At 41.2% G+C, this 20,325-nt stretch overlaps 1 protein-coding gene and 1 long non-coding RNA gene across 2 annotated transcripts; one reads left to right on the top strand and one right to left on the bottom strand.

The window, feature by feature from the left end:
- Window positions 1–57: 57 nt before the first annotated feature.
- Window positions 58–1,897, bottom strand: LOC146708772 (uncharacterized). The gene is made up of 3 exons (XR_014920362.1): window positions 1,841–1,897; window positions 1,544–1,667; window positions 58–1,134 (listed from the first exon to the last, which is right to left on the bottom strand). It is a non-coding gene; the product is annotated as an uncharacterized LOC146708772 (long non-coding RNA).
- Window positions 1,898–1,985: 88 nt separating this feature from the next.
- LOC146708773 (serine/threonine-protein kinase 35-like) lies at window positions 1,986–15,670 on the top strand. The gene is made up of 3 exons (XM_085455592.1): window positions 1,986–2,648; window positions 7,418–8,159; window positions 13,464–15,670. Exons 1-2 carry the CDS (start codon window positions 2,141–2,143, stop codon window positions 8,134–8,136), a joined length of 1,227 nt encoding a protein of 408 aa, XP_085311718.1. The 5' UTR covers window positions 1,986–2,140; the 3' UTR covers window positions 8,137–8,159; window positions 13,464–15,670.
- Window positions 15,671–20,325: the final 4,655 nt, after the last annotated feature.

A 20,325-nucleotide genomic window follows, 5' to 3' on the forward strand; every position in this document is an offset into this window, starting at 1 on the left:
AAAAATGTAAACACATCCAAACTCAATCATGCTGGATATCTTTGGTGATAAGGACTGTTAAAAATGAAACAGTGCCACATTTATTTTGATGGAAATTAAAATCATCAGCTTACAGAGGGAAAAATTCAAAGACATCCAAAAAATAAAAGTAAAAACAATTTGCATGCTAGTCCATTTTGCCAAAGTTTCATAGAGCCATTCAAAATGGTACTCAAAATAGTGTGCACTATTGAGCCTGACAGTGCTTTGTAATGAGCTTTTTTAAAAGGAAAAAAGCTCATTACAAAACAAAGCTTCTTCGTTAGCCCTCATGCCATCTCTTTTCAACACCAAAAATATTACTCAAGAGGACAGCAGCTGAAATATGAAATCCAAAGATTCTGAACTGATCGTGCCCTGGGGGATCTCCTCCCAGACTTGTATCAGGGCATCACTGAGCTCCTGGACAGTTTGAGGTAGCATTGGATGGCCTGAAACATGCTCAGATGAGTTTGGGGGCCAGTTGGTGATATCAAATTCTTCATCCTCCAAGAACTGCCTGGATAGTCTCACCACATGAGCCTGGACATTGTCGTGCATGACCTATGCCACCAGCATAGGGTCTCACAATGGGATTTCATCCCCATACTAATGGCAGTCAGGGTTCTGTTGCCTAGCCTGTAAAGGTCTGTCCCTGGATATACCGCCCCAGACCTACCACCAAACCAGTCCTGTTAAACAATGTTAAAGGGAGCATAATAAGCTCCCAAGCCCTTTTGATGTCTGTCACATGCACTCGGGGTGAACCTGTTCTCATCTGTGAAAATCACAAGGTGCCAGTGGTGTACTTGCCAATTCTGGTATTTTATGACAAATGCCATTCAAGCTCCACAGTACAGGGCAGCTCACTAAATGACACCAGGCCCTCAGGCCACCCTTGTGAAGTTTGCTTCTGATTGTTTGGTTAGATATACTGTATTTAAACCAGCCTGGGTCACTTTGTAACTCTGGTGCTCCTGTGTTGCTTCTTGCACAAAGAAGCAGACACTGGTCCTACTGGTGGGTTAAGAACCTCCTATGGCCCTGTCCAGCTCTCCTAGAGTAACTTCCCATCTCCTGGAATCCTCTCCATGCTGTGCTGGACACACAGCAAACCTGTTGAAAATGAAACACATTGATGTACCATCCTGAAGGAGTTGGACTACCTCTGCAGCCTCTGGAGCATCCAGGTATCATCTCATGCTACCAGTAGTGACATTGATCATATTCAAATATAAACCTATGAAAAAACTGCTGGAAAAGATGAGGAGAAAATTGTCAGTGGCCTCCACCATTCCTCTGTTGTGGGTTTCTTATCCTTGCCATATAGTGCAAGGATAAGAATAGTGGTAATTTCATTAACAACAAAGCAGCTGAAACTGATTAATAACCTCCTCTAATACAAAGCTTAATTGACTTGATGCTATACTCAGATTAACAATGTAGTATATATGGAAACGCTTCGAGCAGAGAACCCATGTCAGTACAAGCTTCAGTGTTTCGTAAAGCTTAATTTGTCCCTTACTGCAGTGCAATTTCAAGACAGCTGCGATCAACTCTCCCACTTTTCCTTAAGGATGACATTTTTATCCAGGTCATGGACGGGGATGGAAGTATGCCTTCAGCGAGGGACACGCCCACGAAATCATCTATTGAAATCATGCAGGAGGATTAGAAGCCAAGCAAATATAAACAATCAATCTAAATGTTAAACAGATGTTTAAACAGAAATTAAATTTTCTGTTAATATCAGCAAATTAAATATTTACAACATGCATAATTCATAATTCAATACAATTTAAGTACTTGCAGGGCCAGTCACCTTTTTCCATGTTCACTGTTACATTAAGTTTTGTAGCTACAACACCACGGAAGCAGCAGAAAAAAAGGAAGTGTGTGTGTGGAGAGAAAGGGACAGACTGTTATGTAACGCAGGCCTTGCCTTTTATTGTGAAGGCCTTTGCCGGAAATGCTTAGTGTTTCCTCACTGTCGTTTCTTCCTGTTTGTGTTTCGTGCGATATCGTCCCACATTGCTGTGGAAGTTTTCTGTGTTCTCTGTAGAAAGGTGACGAGACACACGGGAACTGTTGCTGGAAAAATGTGACCGTTTTTGTTGAAAGGATGAGCGATTGTCGCGCGGACACCGTCGGTGGGGATAACTGGCGGAGACGTACAAGGAGTGCGCGAGCGTGCTGCAGACAAACCACCGAAGCGGGAGTTGACGAGTCCAGCGTGCTTCGGTGTCTGAACGTGGGAAACACGGAAGAGGACCATGACATGGAGGAGGACACCAGCCTCTTCAAGCAGGACGGCCTGGAGCAGAAGGTCATGGCGCCCCGCTATAGTCTGCTGCGGGAGGTGGGAAGGGGAACGTACGGCGTGGTGTACGAAGCTCTGGCCCGGAGATCGGGTGCTAAAGTTGCTGTAAAGAAACTGCGGTGCGACGCGCCGGAAAACGTGGAGCTCGCCCTGCAGGAGTTCTGGGCGCTAGCAAGTCTAGAAAAAAGGCATCAAAATGTTGTTCATCTAGAGGAGTGCGTGCTGCAGAGGAACGGTATGGCACAGAAAATGAGTCATGGAAACAAACTGTCCAAGCAGTACCTGCGCCTGGTGGAGACATCATTAAAAGGTGGGGGTCGCTCTCGCTTAGCCCTACAGCTTTACCTGTTTGAGCTGAGATTAGATAAATTGGATAAAAGATGTGTTCACAATTAGTGCCGAAATAAAATAGCATCCTAGGTATTAGATAGTTGTGCTGTGTAGCAACATGTTTTGCTTTTAGGTTAATGTAACCAAAATAAGAGGATTATTCAGTGTACTTTTGACTTTACGTTCTAAGGACGGGGCACTGCGTCAGATTTAGATATGGATTTGCTGCTTGTGCCACGGTTTTGTCATATTTTGCTTCAATTACTAATCATTGGGGTTCATTAGTTATCAGTTTCAGTTCTGGCTTGGTCACAATTTGGATCACTGGTGACCTGATTGTTACCCAGAGGAGGCTGTTTAATCTTGCTGGTTTTACTTTTTGTGATTCGTGCCTTGTGCTGGCCTGTAGCTATCTTTTAAAGGCCCATAATAAGGTTCTTATGCTTGCAAAGGTTAGTTTGGAGGGTTAGCTTTGTCATTATAGCACAGTTGTTTTTGTCGCCATGACACAGACTCGCTGGGGGATGGGTAGATTTTGACACACTAAAATGGAGTCTGTTGCGTTGCTTGTGTTAGAGGTAATTTTCACATTCCACTCACAATCCGTGCACTTAAGACAAGTTTACACTTACACCGTTTTTGCTTTGTTGGTTTAGCCTGTCTCGGTGCCATCACCTCCCTGGCGATGCTATCACCTCCCTGGCGATGCTTTCTTTAAACGCACAGTGACAATGTTATCTTAGGACAGTTTATCTCAGGCCCACCAGTCATTGATTGGTAGGTTTTCTCAGTAGAAGTGGCTTTTGATTTCATAAGGGGGGGGGGGTGTAGATATGTCTCACCATTTACTTAGTTTACTTATGTAACAAGTACAAAAACCCCATCAAAGATTATTGCCTCAAGAAGATCAAAGAAGACGTGGGCAGTTTGCCTTGGATTAAAAACTGTGTTATGGGGCAATCGTGGCTCAAGAGTTGGGAGTTTGCCTTGTAATTGGAAGGTTGCTGGTTCGAGCCCCGGCTTGGACAGTCTCGGTTGTTGTGTCCTTGGGCAGGACACTTCACCCGTTGCCTACAGGTGGTGGTCAGAGGGCCCGGTGGCGCCAGTGTCCGGCAGCCTCGCCTCTGTCAGTGCGCCCCAGGGTGGCTGTGGCTACAATGTAGCTGCCATCACCAGTGTGTGAATGTGTGTGTGAATGGGTGAATGACTGGATGTGTAAAGCGCTTTGGGGTCCTTAGGGACTAGTAAAGCGCTATACAAATACAGGCCATTTACCATTTCTTTACAAAGTATTTATAAAATTTATTAACTTTTGTTTTTCTACAAGAAAACATAAGCTATAGACTGGTTGTTCAACACCTTTTTGACACTAATTCTTAGTGACATAAAATATTCCCACAGTGTACTGGTAACACATTTTCTTGGTAAGTGAAAGGTTAATTTCAGGCAGAGACGCAAATCCCCTTTGGGGTTGCGTCAGGAAGGACAGCAGGCATAAACTCTGGCAAGTCAAACTACGTGACAAGGGAAGCATCTAAAAGTAGGTTTTCCTAAAGACATGTATAACATAGACTCGATAATACACAACCACTTAAAAGAGAGTACAAATAATGTAGCAACTTGTCAGTACAGCATAGAGCAGGGCGATATGACCAAAAATATTTATCACAATATACATTTCAGGGCTCTCAAAATTTCAAAATCCCTGGTAGCCCTTCGGGCAGGGACTCTTCAATTTTTGGTAGCCCAAAATAAATTTAAGTAGCCCGAATAAAAAAAGAGAGCAATTTTTTGATTAATGTTTTGTTTCCGTTATAATATTATACATTAAAGTATAATATTGTAACGGAAACAAAACATTAATCAAAAAATTGTTGAAACACAAATTACAACATTGTATAAAAATTACAATCATCAACTTAAATACTTGGTTCTAATTGAACAGAAATTTCTATGAACTTGTAAGAACTGTGTAGTAGGGCTGCTCGATTATGGCAAAAATGATAATCACGATTATTTTCACTGAAATCGAGATCTCGATTATTTGACGATATTTATTTAACAATAACAATGTATTGAATAATGACTTTAAAGACTGTCAAAAAATAATATAAAATAGTGTGCAAATACTGATAACAGTGCAAATGTTTGCAATATAAAAAATAAATGAAAAATGTAAACATCTGTTTAGTGAACTTTGCAGTGTTGCTCTGTGGTGCAGCTACGACACTGTAGCAAAGTTTACACACTATGTCTACTTGATCCACGTCTGTTTGTTTTTTTTTTTTCTTTTTTTAACCTCTCTTTTCAACCAACGGCAGTCACTCTCCTCTCCAAATAACTTCTGCTTAGCTTTCCAAGCTTCCCTCGGGTCCTCTTGTTGTGACACGTGTTCGAAATGCAGAGAGGTGCGCTCGATTTGCCACACGGAGCAGCGCGAGAGTAAAGCACGAGGGAGGGGCTAATAATCGGCTCAGGCATTTTTAATGATCGTTGAAAGCCCAGATCTTAATCGTGATTAAAATTCAATTAATTGAGCAGCCCTACTGTGTAGGACATGAATCAGTCTGTGTCAGATCCTGAATTTGAAATTTCCACTGAAGTCACGGGTAAGAGACAAGTGGAACCAAGATCGAGGCCATTTGCTTTTTGAAGTTTGCAAAGACTGCTAAATTTTGCCAGTGGTAGTTCACTCTTTGCAACATAGTGCGCTGTTCTAAACAGATTTTTCGGGTTTATTTTTAGTAATGCATTTCTCATGGATTCTAATGGGGGCCTTTTTTATAATTACTGGTCCCAGTAACAAAGGCGCTTGTCGATCGAGGGAAAACCAACAACACACCCGGCATTCGTTGTCAAAATAAGACGCGCACCAGATAAGAAGTTGCAGCGTGCGGGACGTCGGGCTAGCGATTTTGCGAGCCCTGCTTTTGGAAATTTGCGATAACGATATAACTGACGATATAATTGACACTAGACAAAATACTCCACAACTTTATTAGTGCAAAAAAAAAAGAAACCCCATTAATGTTTTTTCACTTAAACAAGCAGCTGTTTTTTATGTGCATTAAAGTTCTATAAATAAATAAAATTTAACAGTGCAAATTCCTCGCTGACAGTTTAACCAAAAGGCATTTCCAGTGGAAACTGGCCGACATATCCTCAGCATAACCATGTATAATATCCACAAAACTTAAAAAGAGGTTATACACACACAATACGGTAATATTATGTTGAAGCACAGTACGTATCACTGCGCGAGGCTCCTGCCTACGATAGTCCATCAAGCAGTGCGGCTTAGTAGCTTAGCAAAGTCATACTAAAACATTTGACAGATTTTCGAGCGCCGTGTACATAAAATCGTTTCAAGGTGAGTAAGCACAACCAGAATTCATACATAAGGCACACGGGATTACACTGTCAATTTTCAGAAAAATCAAAGGATTGATTTTAAACGTGCTGTGTGGTAATAACGACGGCCCGCTAGCATGCTCTACCAAAAATTGTGGTTTGTTGTGTATCTGACGGGCGAAAGATAAACCAGTTCCACACCACCGAAGTTGCAGCATTTTTACAAACCAATTCTGGTTCATCTGTTTCATTCAACGATCCGCTTTCGCCCTTCACATTCTCTGTCGCCGCTATGCTTTTTCCACCATGTGTGCATGAAAACAAAGGCACTGCGCAGGCGCATTTTACCCATATTCTATCGCGATATTCCTCTTTCTTATCGTTGCCTAACATTTTACCGGTATTAATGTGAACGGTATGATGTGGGCCAGCCCTAGTACAGCATACCCTGTTTATCATACATCTGGACACTTACGAGGACCATAACTTGCAAAGGGATCATTCAATTCAATTTTATTTATATAACGCCAAATCACAACAACAGTCGCCTCAAGGCGCTTTATAATGTACAGCAGATTATACAATAACAGATACAGAGAAATTATAGCCAGCCAGTGCAGCAGCCCCAACATGTCAGTAAATTTGACACATTTTGCTGCGTCTATTTCTGTAATTCAGTGTCAGTAATGAAAATGAATGCACATGCTGCTGTCAGTGCTGTAGCCTGTATAATTATATCGACAAAGGAAAATAAAAATATATTCTTCAGCCGACCAGAAAAATCCCCAGTATGCTAGATTACCAGTGCAGCCCTGTATATAGACCTTTTGTAGATTGTGTACAGTGTGTATCACTGCTAGATATCAGTAGATTACATTTTCAGCCAACTGCAGTCAAAAATGTAATCAAACTGTTTGTCAGAGGGAAACTGAGTTTTAGCACAATGTCGGGAGTAAATAAGGATTTTTATGCACATAGTGTGTGTGTGTTAGAGCCCTGATTTCAATTTAGGAGATGAGTTTTGAGGTGAAGTGGAGGAAAGCTGTGGAGGGGGCAAAATGAGAGGGAGATAAAGAAAATCATGTTAAATGGTCATATATAATTTGAATGGGGCTGCAATGATTCATCGAGTGACTGGAGTATTTCTTATCCGATTACTTGAGTAATTGATGACTCATTAAATTACTCGATGACTAACGGTTTCCCATCTGTAGAACTGGAAGTCTTTTTGCACATCGAGATGCCTGCTGGCCATTAAAATGAATGCAGGTCTAAGGCACTTCGTCATACCACATACACATCACTTTGATAAACTGTGTCATTCTACATTTTTTTTCTCTTTTTTTTTTTATCATTTTTGTTTTTACTGTCTATCTGATAAGTGTCTCGCTGTTACAGGTGAGAGAGTGCTTGGCCCCCCAGAGGAACCTTGTTACCTGTGGTTCGTCATGGAGTTCTGCGAAGGAGGAGACCTCAACCAGTTCATCTTATCTCGGCGACCCAACCCACGAACAAACAGCAGCTTCATGCTCCAACTAACAAGTGCTGTTGCTTTCCTGCACGAAAACAATATTGTTCATCGAGATCTCAAACCTGACAACATCCTAATTTCAGAGAAATCAGGGACTCCAGTTCTGAAGGTGGCAGACTTTGGCTTGAGTAAAGTTTGCGCTGGTTTAGGAAACACCAGTGAGGGAAAAGACTGTGAAGACAAGAACAAAAACGTCAACCTCAACAAGTTTTGGTTGTCATCTGCTTGTGGCTCAGACTTCTATATGGCTCCTGAGGTGTGGGAGGGCCACTACACAGCCAAGGCTGACATATTTGCCCTGGGCATCATCATCTGGGCCATGCTGGAGAGAATTACTTTTATTGATTCTGAGTCTAAGAGGGAGCTATTGGGTACCTATGTGCGACAGGGAGGTGACATTATGCCTGTTGGTGAGGCACTTCTCGAGAATCCAAAGATGGTACTGAGCATCCCACAGAAACGCAGGTCATGTATGTCAGATGGAGTGAAAAAGCTGCTTCAGGACATGCTCGCTGTCAACCCTCAGGACCGACCAGATGCTTTTGAGCTGCAAGCCAGAATGGACCAAGTTATGTGTACTACATGACCCTCAGCCATACTGTTCTACAGGTACACGTCTCGTTTTAATCACCCTCCAGCATTCTGTTTTGCTGACGGTTATTCTGCCTTCAGTTCGTCTGCTAGTACTGTTTGTATTGTTTAGCTAACAGCATTCCTTGTCCAGATTTGCTCCCTCTGCTGAGTCAAAGTGAATTGAAAAGAAAAAAATCGATCTGAACTCATTGTACATTACTGCTATCTGAAATGTTCAGCCTGCTCTGTAATGTACTGGAGAAGTATCATATGAAGTAACTTCAGATCATCCTTTAGACTGAGACAGTTTGGGGAATTTCTCTAAAGCATTGCCAATGCTATGTCAATACTACTTCATATGAAATCAAGATATTATTGTGGTTTAACATCAAATATGCTTAGTATTGACTGCACAGGTTTTATTTGATGTTGAGGACCAAGAAAATAGAAAACTAGCAAAGGAACCAGCCGCCAAGGAAAAGTACAAGATAGGAAGGCCTTGGGCTACCTAATTAATTCTTAAACTTATTGACTAAATAATATTTAGTAATATTACTACTGAATTTTTTTTTATTCACTAAGTACCTTCTGACAGAAAAGTGGGAAATATCACCAGCCGATCTCCAGTAAGTCTCTTATTCTGTAAAGGAATAGAACCTTCCAGTCTTGAACTGCAGCTCGCCCCAGTGGTAATTGCTCAGCACATAAACCAGTCTTCCACCTGCTGCAGCTTCTGTAAAGACAGGCATACACTGTGTGACTTTTTTTTTTTTTTTTTTGGCCCATTTTGAGACTATTTTTCACCTGTGTGTCATGCATCGTGTAGTATACATGGGGTAATGAGAGGCGATTAAGACCTCATGACCATCTCCCGATCAACGGTCGTATGGTCACAAGAAAATCAAACCTGTTTGAAATCCTGGTCACCCCTCGTGAGGGTATCTCACTGATGAAGCAGTGTCACAAGCTGATTTAACGCAACCTCTCACGCTGCGCATGCGCAAACACAGAAATAGAAGTGAAAAAGACAGAGCAGCATGGCAGTGCAGTGTGGGATCTGGACACAGATTGCAGTCTCCCCACTTCCGGGTTCCTCTTACATTTCCGGAAACAAGAACACCACGTGTTGTGTATGGACGCACACTGTGAGCAATCAGGTTACATCAGCACGTCGGGCATATAGTGTGAGAACATGCATTATGAGCTACGAACTTCTAACTCCTGCGATTCAGTCGCACAGTTTGAGCAGGAGCTGAATAACGCGACTGAAAAAATCGCAGTGTATGCCCAGCTTAAGAGTGACCCTCCAGCTCACTGTGGATCTCCAGAGCAGATCAAGTGCTGCAGTCCACAAAGGTGGAGACTGAGAGTTATCATTCCATAGGATGATATGATTTTGGTTAAGTAGCTGAATGATATAAAACACCAGTGCATCAGCAACCTAGCCAGCTAGCCAACATAGAGTAAAAACCATAGACAGCAGAAAAAATAAACGCAGACTGTTCGATATGACTCCACATGAACAACTGATTGACTGAGGTGGATCATCCACTAGTAAACTTATGGTGTCAATAATAAGTTGCCATATGTATTCAGGAAAACGGTCCAAGTAAAGTGTGTTTGGGGAAGCCGTGCGTTGTATATCAGGCCAGTAAAGTATGGAGACAAATTTGCCTCACAAAGGTAGCAAGTACGTATGATATGATCCACAAGGGTAAACTAAGCCTTACAAATGTTCTGTGATTTATGTGTAACATTTAAGGACTCCCGCATGTGCTTCAATCCATACAAAGATATGAAGCAATCTGACCACATGTAAAACTGTTTTACTAATGCATATATCCAAACCTGAATCAACACTGATCATGTACGCAAAATTTATGAAGTTCAACTCATGAATCTGATCATTTTCTTGATGTATGCATTTGTAAAAGAGTTTTACATGTTGTCAGATTGGTTCATATTTGTGTGTGGATTCCCTACTTTACTGGCCTAATATACAGTGCACGGTTTCCCTTCTCAAGGATTGTTCTGTCTCCAGCCTTGGTGGGGCTGTTCTCATATTGTTCCCTTGCCATTAAGAATACACCTTGGATGGTTCAGTGGAGAACAGCTGGTTTATTTTCCTGGCTTCTGTTCCTATATCTCTTCGCTTTGCAGTTTTCAAAGACTCCGGTATGGACAGTTTGCTGTACTTCTTAGGCATCCCTTTCTTCATCACACTTCTCTACATTACAGATAGTTGGCTGCCTTCCCAATGTGTTGCCTTGAGTTTATCTAGTCTCCTCCTCCATGTAGAGTACTACTGCTTTTGGCTGTTCATCTTGTAGCCAAGCATCTGAAGGACCACTGCTGTATTTCTTTTAATATTGGCTCTGCCCTGCTGTCAAATTAAAGAGAAAATCGGATCGTCTTCTGAGAAACATCTTTGGATCGTCTATTGCTGCCTACCTGTGCTTTAATAACAATCTATATTATTCATATGAGAATTCTCATTTCTGTTCAAATCTGGTTCCTGTACGTTATTTGCCTCAATTTACATTTGAGGTGTGAGCTACTGGGACCTATTATACAGAATTAATTTATTTGTAATAGTGGGCGGGGCATTTGTTTGTGTAGTGCCTACATACTTTATTTAGTGACTGGACTCTGGATATTTGTTCTCACATGTATAAATGCCTGTGTGTATTGTGGTGGTGCTAACCAAGACCACTGGTTGAGTGACCAAAGCCCCAGTTATCCTTTGACCTCTGAGCCACAGATGGCTGGTTATAAAGGGAGCATACATTCCCTTATTGAACATGGTCAGTGCACATGATGGGTGAGCGTTGTATGCCGTGACTGTACAACACACTATGCTTGTGTTTGCCATTGCATAATGTGACATTGGGGGGTGGGGGCACTACAAACCCAGCTGACCTCCGGTCTCTTGCTCTGCTTTCTTCCTCTAAGTGTTGTGAAGACTCCCACCACCCCTGCATGCATTGTTTCAGCCATCCCCTGCTCATCTCCCTGCACGTTTTCCATGCTGAGCAAGACTGTCATGAGTTCAAATGGGCTGACTCATTTACAGTTTAATAATTAATATTTATGCAAGTAAAGTCACGAGCACAGATTTTTTTTCTGCAGTGCAAAATTTTGCATCATTGGATAAACATCAGAGAATGCGTATATGTTTGTTTTTCTTCATTGCAGTCACCGCATGCTCCTTTCAAGGCTAACACACATAGTGATTCACTAGAGTCAAACACACAGATACGCATGCACAAAAACACATGAATACACACCAAATCTCCAACATCCAGAAGACACAATACTGTCAGTTATTTTGTCTCCTACTAATGTGAAAACAACAAGAAGAAAGAAAGGAAGGGTAAAAGCTGCCAGTATTTTTGCATTTTTATGTGCATGATGGTGTGCTAGTTGTTCTTCAGCAAGGAAGGAGGGACAAGAAGACTTGTAGAGGTTTGCTGACCCAATAGGTCTGGAAGAATTGCAGCCTCAGTGTGTACAGAGATACGAGAGAGAGATGGTATTTGTTCTGCTGACATCCTAGTTAACTCTCTTTGGCTTAGCTACAGTTCACAATGACCTAAAAATCACCAAATATCCATGTAAAGGTAAGCTCTCCATCACACAATTGCTCCAAAAGGTAGTCCTGTGTGATGAGCGTTTTGAGTATACAATAAACCTGTTCTGAATAGTATGTTGCAAAGGGTCTATCAGATTCTCGTGTTGCATGAAGCAACACTCATAAGTCAGCACTCATTATCAATGCGTATTCAGATTGCAGGATGAAGCTCCAAATCCCTGTTAAAGCTATCTAAGTCACTTATGTAACAGTACAAGTGGAAATGCATGACTGCATAACTGGGTGCAGTCTGCAGGGAAAGGCGTAATGGTTAAGTCACATTTAACAAAGGGCCTGTTTGTGCTGCAGAATTCAGCAGAGTTTTTGGATCCTCTCAGCTCTACCATAAACACATCTGTGCAGTCTGCCATGCTGCCACATATTTTTAATGTGTGAATATGACCAGGGGATGCAAGGTTTTTGGGAGCTGATCACATAAACCAGGTTTTCACAGATTCCTTTATTTGACCACCAGCGATTTGGGGTTGGTCTGGCTGAGATGGATTATTTTATGATATACCCTGGGATCTGCCAAGTCAAACATTTGTTTTGTCTTGACTCTAGAGTCAGCTTACTCACTGTTCTTGTAGGTTACAGTATTGATATTCACTCATTTGATATACTGCTGACTTTGCCCTTGAAGATATTTCTGTGTAATTCAGTTTACATTCATTGTCCATCTGCTGGAAGCAAATGTGTCAATTGCTTAACGTGTGTGCAGTCTGCAGTGGGCATTGCTGTAATAAATTTGGGAGCTATTTACTGCAACAGGTACTGATTCAGCACATCTGCTGCTCTTTTCACATACTCGCCACTGCACATAGATCAGCCTTGTAGAATGTATGTCACTGAGGTCTGTCCAGCTGTCTCTATGCCATACATGTTTTTCTGAATCTGAACAACACCTGGCACCGATCTGAAATCCTCCAGGGGACAAGGAAAACACTTTTTAAACATGTTATTATTTTTAATGGCAGATGTGCTGCTACCAAACAGAAATGTGTCAGGAGAAAAGCAGTGTGCAGTTTGATCTTTTAACTCCAAAAATCAGCTAAGATTGACACGCTTGGTTAGAATATTTGAAGTCACAAATGTGTGTTAGACAGATGTCACAAGGCCCCGAGGCACATGAGGCACATGCACATGGCCTCTAGTGAGGTCAGCTGCCCATTGCCTCTGGTCGATCCCAGCAACAGTCGCCTGGGATTTGGTGCTGTATAAATAAAATTGAATTGAATTGAATTGGTTCTTTGGGACTCTCGTCCTTCTGCTGGGTTGGATACACAGTTGTTGCCAAAATGTGTGGTCTCAGGTACTCTTTTGGGCTGTGGATGGCCCGATCTCCTGGATCTATCTCTGTCTGCCTTTGGCTCCTGGGGATTGTTATTGCAACTAGCCACCCTTGTAATCAAGTACATTTTGTAATTTCTCTCTCTCTCACACACAGTCAAGGAACTTTGGCACAACGGTGCATTCAGATCATAATTCTGATGGCAAAATGTGCCAGACATTACAGGTTTTTTTTTTTTATTTCTAACTTTATAGCAAATGAATTTATCCTCTGTATTTGTAATATAGGACTTTAGAAAAACAAAACAAAAACTTTGTCACTTTGTCCCAAGCTTGTCCACCTCCATGTCCCACGTGTAATAAACCAAAGGTTTTGTGCATCTGTCTGCTTGTTCACTGGTTCTCCTGCTTCTTTGCAGATGTGTGTTGCTGTCCAAAGCTGGTGCATCTGCCTTCATTCAACCTGAAGACTGTGAAGATAAAGAAGTAAAGAGCAGTTTCTCCTGTAATGTAGATGGTGAAATGGGATCATAATTCTTTTGCTTGTTAGATTAAATTCATTTGCCAGTGCTACTGATAAATGATTTGTTTCATCTTCACGATGGGAATAGATGGAACGGATAAAAGAGATGCAGCAACATTTTTCATTTCACACTTGACTTGAAATGGCGACACTTTGGTCGCCAGCCTGGAACTCTGATGATATTTAATGAAAACACTGTGATGTAAGATAAAAACTGCTGCTGGAAAATTTTCACTTGATGCGGTGGAGCGTGTGTGTGAATTTTTTCGTTTTGTTTTGGGGGTGTTTTTTTTTTTTGTTTTTGTTTTTTCTCTAAAAAGTGACAGCTTTCTGATCTTAGGACATGATAGAAAAGCATGTCAGCTGCTTTTTTTTTTTTCTCTGTTGGGTTTAAATTCTAGAATTAAGTAATAATAGCTGGTAAACTCTGTTAGCCACTGTAATAATTCCAGATGTTTTAAGCCTGAATTTGTGTTGTGGTCCCATTTGCCATCTTTCCAAGCTGCTTGTAGGCTGTCTTGCAGGCCAAGGTGTCAGTCCAAGCTAGTCCTTTCAAAATTTACTAATCATTTAATCTACAATGTGCTTGTCCATCACAATCCACGACAATCAGATCTACTCAGCTGAAGGTAAAAGGGTGTATCTTCACATTTGGGAAGTGGGACCTATTCATTACACTCCACCCCCTCCTGGTCACTACTGCATGCTTTCTTACTGCAGATTGCACCACCTATACAACATTTTGGCTTCTTTTTTGAATATCTCTCATTGAAGTTGAACTTTAGTGACACATCACCGCTCCATGTGTCATACCTTTAAATTCAAATTTGCACCAGCTGCTTCACCATCTTTGATTTTGCATGCAACTACATGATCCAGGGTATATGGGCCTTGATAATTTAGCTTCTTCAGTATTTAATTGTAATTATAGAAAAGGGAACCATGAATGTAATTTTACCCAAATAAGTTTTCCATTAATTTCAAATGAGATGGTGACTCAGCAGTTTGTTTTTTTCTGTTCTTGGAGCTTTTGGCATGCAAAGTCACATTTTTACTGGGAACTGCAGTTGTGCTGTTTGAGCAAAGAAGCAAAGCTGCTGATGTCTTTCAAATTTTATGCAGTTTAGTTGTGCCTGGTATCAAATGTTTGAATGATTGCATTTGTAAGCAGAGGGAGATGTTAGTGCAATGACCCCCAGCTCAATATTTTGGATTCAGTTGGCTGCAGAGTTGCACTGAGCTGACTAAAAGTTGTCTTTGTAATCGTGCTACCTCCTGTTTCCCCTTTTCATTGAGCCATTCCTCACACATTCTGGGTAGATTTCATTTTTGCTTCCACTCATCAATGTCTGTTCTAATTTTCCTTGATGGCATGTTTAAAAAGATTTGCATTACAAGAACATCACATAGGTTTTGAAAAATCTGCTGCTGCCTTGTTTCTTTGTTTTTCCTTTTGTTCAGTGTGTTTAAAAATTAAAAATAACAAAACCCTTATTAACACTGACAGAGATGATTACATTTATTTAGCCCCGGATAGGTCATGAAGCTCTTAAAACAAATGTTAATTTCCTGACCTTCTGTGATGAACATACCTCAGCTCACCTCCTTTGTTTTATTGTTTTTTTAAATGTTTTATTGATAAACTGGAGATGAGTTAATTTGAAGAGGGAAACTTGAAATGACTGTTTTGTTGTTGTTGTTTGTTTTTTAAATCAAGACTTCTGATCTATTGTTTGATTCAAATGACTCTTCTTAAAATATTATCCATATACATTCTGCTCCCGCTTTGTGCTTTCTTTTGCTGTTCAGGTTATGGAACTATTATGCCTGTCTAAACTTCAGTGACTGAGTCACTTGTTTTCTATGCAATCCAGCCCTGGCTAATTTGGTTGTAGCCCTTTGCTTCACATCTCTACAAACAGTTGAACACAATGAGGTCCAGAGTTTAAGTGGCTGACCCTTTGCAGCAGTCCTTCGTTCTGCCTTTGACTGCTAAAGCCATTTGAATAAATGGAAATGTTTGTGGGGGTTTTTTGTGTTTTTGTTTTTTTTATTGCCAACTACATAAAGGAACTGTTTTAATAAAGGTTGGAAATGCCTCTATTCTGTGTGACTTCTTAACATTTAATCCTAATATTTGTCATCAAAAACTTCCCCTTACCTACCAACACTCCAGTCGCTGTGATGTCAGAGTCAAGTTTATTGTCATTACACATGTATAAATACAGGGTAATAAAATACAGTTAAGTATACAGATGTTTATATTGCTATACAGAGACCAAATGAACAGATGAACTCCAGACAAATGTAGTGTTGTATACATATGTACAGATGTACCGAGTGCTATGAATATAGCTTTCACTACTTAAACAGTAGCAGAGGTGTAGCGCTCTGAAAAGACTATAATACTGAACAGTGTACGCTCTATAACAGAGACTATGCTATGTCAGTGTCCTGAACTATAGCAGTATCCAGTGTGAGCATATGGTGGAGGCTGAGAATGAATGACAGTCATGATCTTGGTCATCGGGAGGGATAGGGGGGAGGAGGGGCGTAGGAGGGTTGAGTAAGTGTGGATGAGAAGGTTCAGCAAGGGACTGAGTTCAGTACGATGACAGCTGTGGGGAAGAAGCTGTTCCTAAACCTGCTGGTTTTATTCTGAAGGGTCCTGTAGTGACATCTGGAGGGGAGGAGCTGGAAGAGTTCATTGGCAGGATGAGAGGAGTCCCTGAGAATGATGCGTGCCCGGTGTAGACATCTCTTCTTGTGGACATCCTCAATAGCAGGAAGTGGAGTCCCTATGATGCGTTGGGCGGTTTTCACCAGTTCCCATACCAGACCGTGACACAGTTGGTCAGGATGCTTTCTATTGCACAGCGGTAGAAGTTACCCAGTATGTCAGCAGACAGGTGGTTCTTCCTCAGTGTCCTCAAGAAAAAGAGGCGCTGATGAGCCTTCTTGACCAGGCTGGAGGTGTTAGTTGGCCAGGACAAATTCTCAGAGATGTGGGTGCCCAAGAACTTGAAGCTGAAAACCCGTTCAAAATGTATCAATTTACTTCCGTCCATGGTCCATCCGTAAACTGTCTTCTGTATATATATTAAAGTTAATATGAATTCTAAAAGTCTTCCAGAGCAGTAAGTCGTGAAATGGTGGGTAGGTAGAATAGGTCTTGAAATAGGCAAATATACTCATATTGAGTATGCAAGAAAGTGCTGAGATATTGGGGGAAACTAAAATCATCCATTCGCTTATCCTTTTCAGGGTCGCAGAGGGCGCTGGAGCCTATCCCAGCTGTCATAGGGCAAGAGGCGGGGTACACCCTGGACAGGTTGCCAGTCTGTCACAGGGCTAACACACAGAGACAGACAACCGTTTGTGCTCACATTCACACCTATGGGCAATTTGGATTAATCAATTAACCTATCCCCACTAACTGCATCTCTTTGGACGGTAGGAGGAAGCCAGAGTACCCAGAGAACCCACGCAAACACGGGGAGAACATGCAAACTCCACACAGAAAGACCCCGGCCTGATGGTGGAATTGAACTCAGGACCTTCTTGCTGTGCGGCAACAGTGCTAACCACCGTGCCAACTAAAACTAAAATCATAAGGTTGCCAATTTAAAAAGGAATGAACAGTCTTTAAATGTTATTTTAGTTTAAGTTTAATGAAGTGAGAGACCAAAAATCCAGAAAAAATAATTTGTAATAAATTTATCCGAAGTTCTGTGGTAAGATGAAACCAAAACTGTGCTGGACATGCTTTGTTTGGAGGAATAGAGATGCTGAATATGACCCAAACAACACCATCCCCACAGGCAAGCACAAAAGTGGAAACACTATGCTGTTATGCTAAAGGCAGAAGACAACGTCACTGTCTTCTGCACCAATGGACAGGGCCATGTACAGTAAAATCTTGAATGAGAATCTCCCACCCTCAGCCTGGATGCAATGGATTGTGGACAGAATGACAATGAACCAAAACATACTGACAACAACAAAGTAGTGCCTAAAGAAGATGCACATTAAGGTCATAGCTTGTGTCCAGACCTCACCAATAGTAAATCTTTATAGGGAGTTGAGGTTTGAAGTTATCAAGTGGCAGCCAGGGAACCTAAAGAATCTGGAGTGTTTCTGTAAAAAGGAATTGGCCAAAATCCCTCCTGGGATGTATACAAATTTGGTACGCAACTAAGAAAGGTGATATCGCTTGCCCACAAGTGTTTCTCCATCAGCTGCTAGCCATATTTTGCTTGGGTATCAAATCCTGATTTCATTCAATGAAAATCAATTATCAATTAATACATTTTATGGGACATGCTTTTTTTTCTTCAGGATTTTGGTTAATATTTTGTCTACCATAAAACTTATAGACTGTTTATCTCTTGATAAGAGAGAAAAACTTACAAATTCAGGAAGGGATCAAACATTTATACAGGGCTTTTAAAGCGGTCAATAGAATTTCAAAATTAATTCTGTATTATTTTTTGTTAACAGCCTAGTTGCTGTATTCTGGACTAAGGCTACGTTCACACTGCATGCAAAAGCGCGTCAAATCCGACTTTTTTGACCCTATGCGACCCATATCCGATCATGGTGTGACAGTGTGAACGGCACAAATCCGATATGTTCAAATCCGACCTGGGTCACTCTGGTATGTGGTACTGAATCCGATACATATCTGATGTTTTAGAAAGCGACTGCTGTTTGATGGTCATGTCGCATTAAATCTGTCTTTTACATCACTGACACAAGACAGACGCCGATTATCAGCGCCAGAGAAGACATCGCGAATGCTTCCGTCCATCCCGTGTAGATGTCAGTGAAACTGTTGGGAAGAGAGCGTTGGAGAAACGTGAACATTTTATTTATATTGTATAATCTGCAGATTCTGACAGAAATCTGCAACTATCCTTTGAAGCACCGCTCCTCTAAAACAGCAATAAGGATCATTAGGCCATATGTAAATAACAAAATAACTTAAAGAAAAATTGGGGAACGTAAAGTCCGAAACAAGTCTTTATATCTTAATATAAAGATATAATCAGTAAAACAATACTGATTACATCAGTCAAACAATACTGTTTGGTCTGGGTCTGAACAGAGCGCGTTGTGTGTGACGTCTTCTTTTGCACAGTGGGCCGCTTTGAGGGTTTACACAGGAGCACGTTTGCTGTCACATTTTATTTGTAGTGTGAACAAGCAGACAAAAAAATCGGATTTGATCAAAAAATCGGAATTGAGCTTTAAGACCTACAGTGTGAACGACTGCAACTCTCACAACCACTGTCCACACTCCAACTACACCTCACCTCACAGTAAATGATCATTTCCATTTTAAGCATTTCCAAATAATCATTTTCCATACTGCTAGTATAAATATACACAGTATAATGCCATCACTACAATATACATGTTTTACACACTCCTTTTGTTGTTGACATTTACAGGCTGTGTGCAAAAGGCCACACTCTTCAAATTCATGCCAACTAATATTTTTACGTCCAGTAGGTGTCCTGCTAGAGCAAATGAAGCTTCAAGAAGCTTTGCGCTGGGGTGAACCAATTGGATGAAAAGCTTCAGTGCTTCATGGAGCTTCATCTGCCCATCACTAGATTATACTATGAAAAAGGAAAAGTTTTTAATTAAATTGCTAAGCAGATAAACTACTCAGAAACACCACTATGTTTGAGCAGGAACAGGAAGTGATACTCTACCACAAAGCAAGCGAACACCAAGTGACAGCACCAACAAGATGTGTGCCACATTATAAATGTGGCACTTACTAAGGCACTCTGTCTTCTGCAGTTTGAGCCCGACCTCTGTCTGAACTCTGTTTTGAACCTGAACTGAATCTGAAATTGACAAGCTGTTGCACACCAGTGCTCATTTCACAGCTGGAATGTGACAGTCCAAACACTTTCCAAACAGATTCCAAGATCATCAGTTCAAACAATTGCACATAAATGCTTACAAGTTATTTGGATATGTCACCACTATATGCCAAGGTCTGCAAGACCCAAACTGTCACCCTCAGATAAGAAGAAATTGGTGAGTGAGCCCAAGGACAACCAAGGAGCACCCAAGGATAAGGACAACCAAACAGTCAAAAAAATCACTAAAAGCCCCAAATTATGACGGTATTTGTGATGACTGTACGTAAACTTCTGACCACAACTGTACTTTCCGCATCTGTGTGCATGTGAGGTAGTGTAGACCAAGTGGCTAGGAAGGCGATAAGTAGACAGCATCAACATCAGTTTCTTTTAAGTGTACTTTTATTTTCGGCATCTCTATTATACCATTTTAAAACCTGGTAGGTAGTGATGGTCCGCTTGAAGCTGAAGCTCCGGTGCGTGTGTCAAAAAAATCAACACACTGCTTCAGAAGCACTGTGTCGAAGCTTGATTCGTTTGGCCAGAGTCACGTGATCAGTGACGTCCGAAGCTTCATTTAGAACCTAACTGCTTCGGTGTCTGATTCAATGGTTTATAAGGAAGCGAATCATTCGCGGGATTTGTGGTGTTTTGATGGTGACAGATAGCAAACCACTGATCATTCCATTGAGAGATTTGGAGCCAGCGAGGAATAGAGGAGGTTCTGTTGTGTGGGAGAATTTTGAGTTGATTTTGGTCAGTTGGGTGGGTTTTCCAGCTTTGTGTTCTGGCCGTTTGCTTTTGTTTTGTGCGTGTTTATTATATCTTATAATGGGAAAAAACTTAAAATGTCAAAAAAAAATCTGCTTTCATAGTATA

The sequence above is a fragment of the Copadichromis virginalis genome, linkage group LG5 (assembly GCF_057382275.1).
Source record: "Copadichromis virginalis isolate Kocher_CV1m ecotype Utaka linkage group LG5, C_Virginalis_male_GT1.1, whole genome shotgun sequence".
Classification (NCBI taxonomy): Eukaryota; Metazoa; Chordata; class Actinopteri; order Cichliformes; family Cichlidae; genus Copadichromis; species Copadichromis virginalis.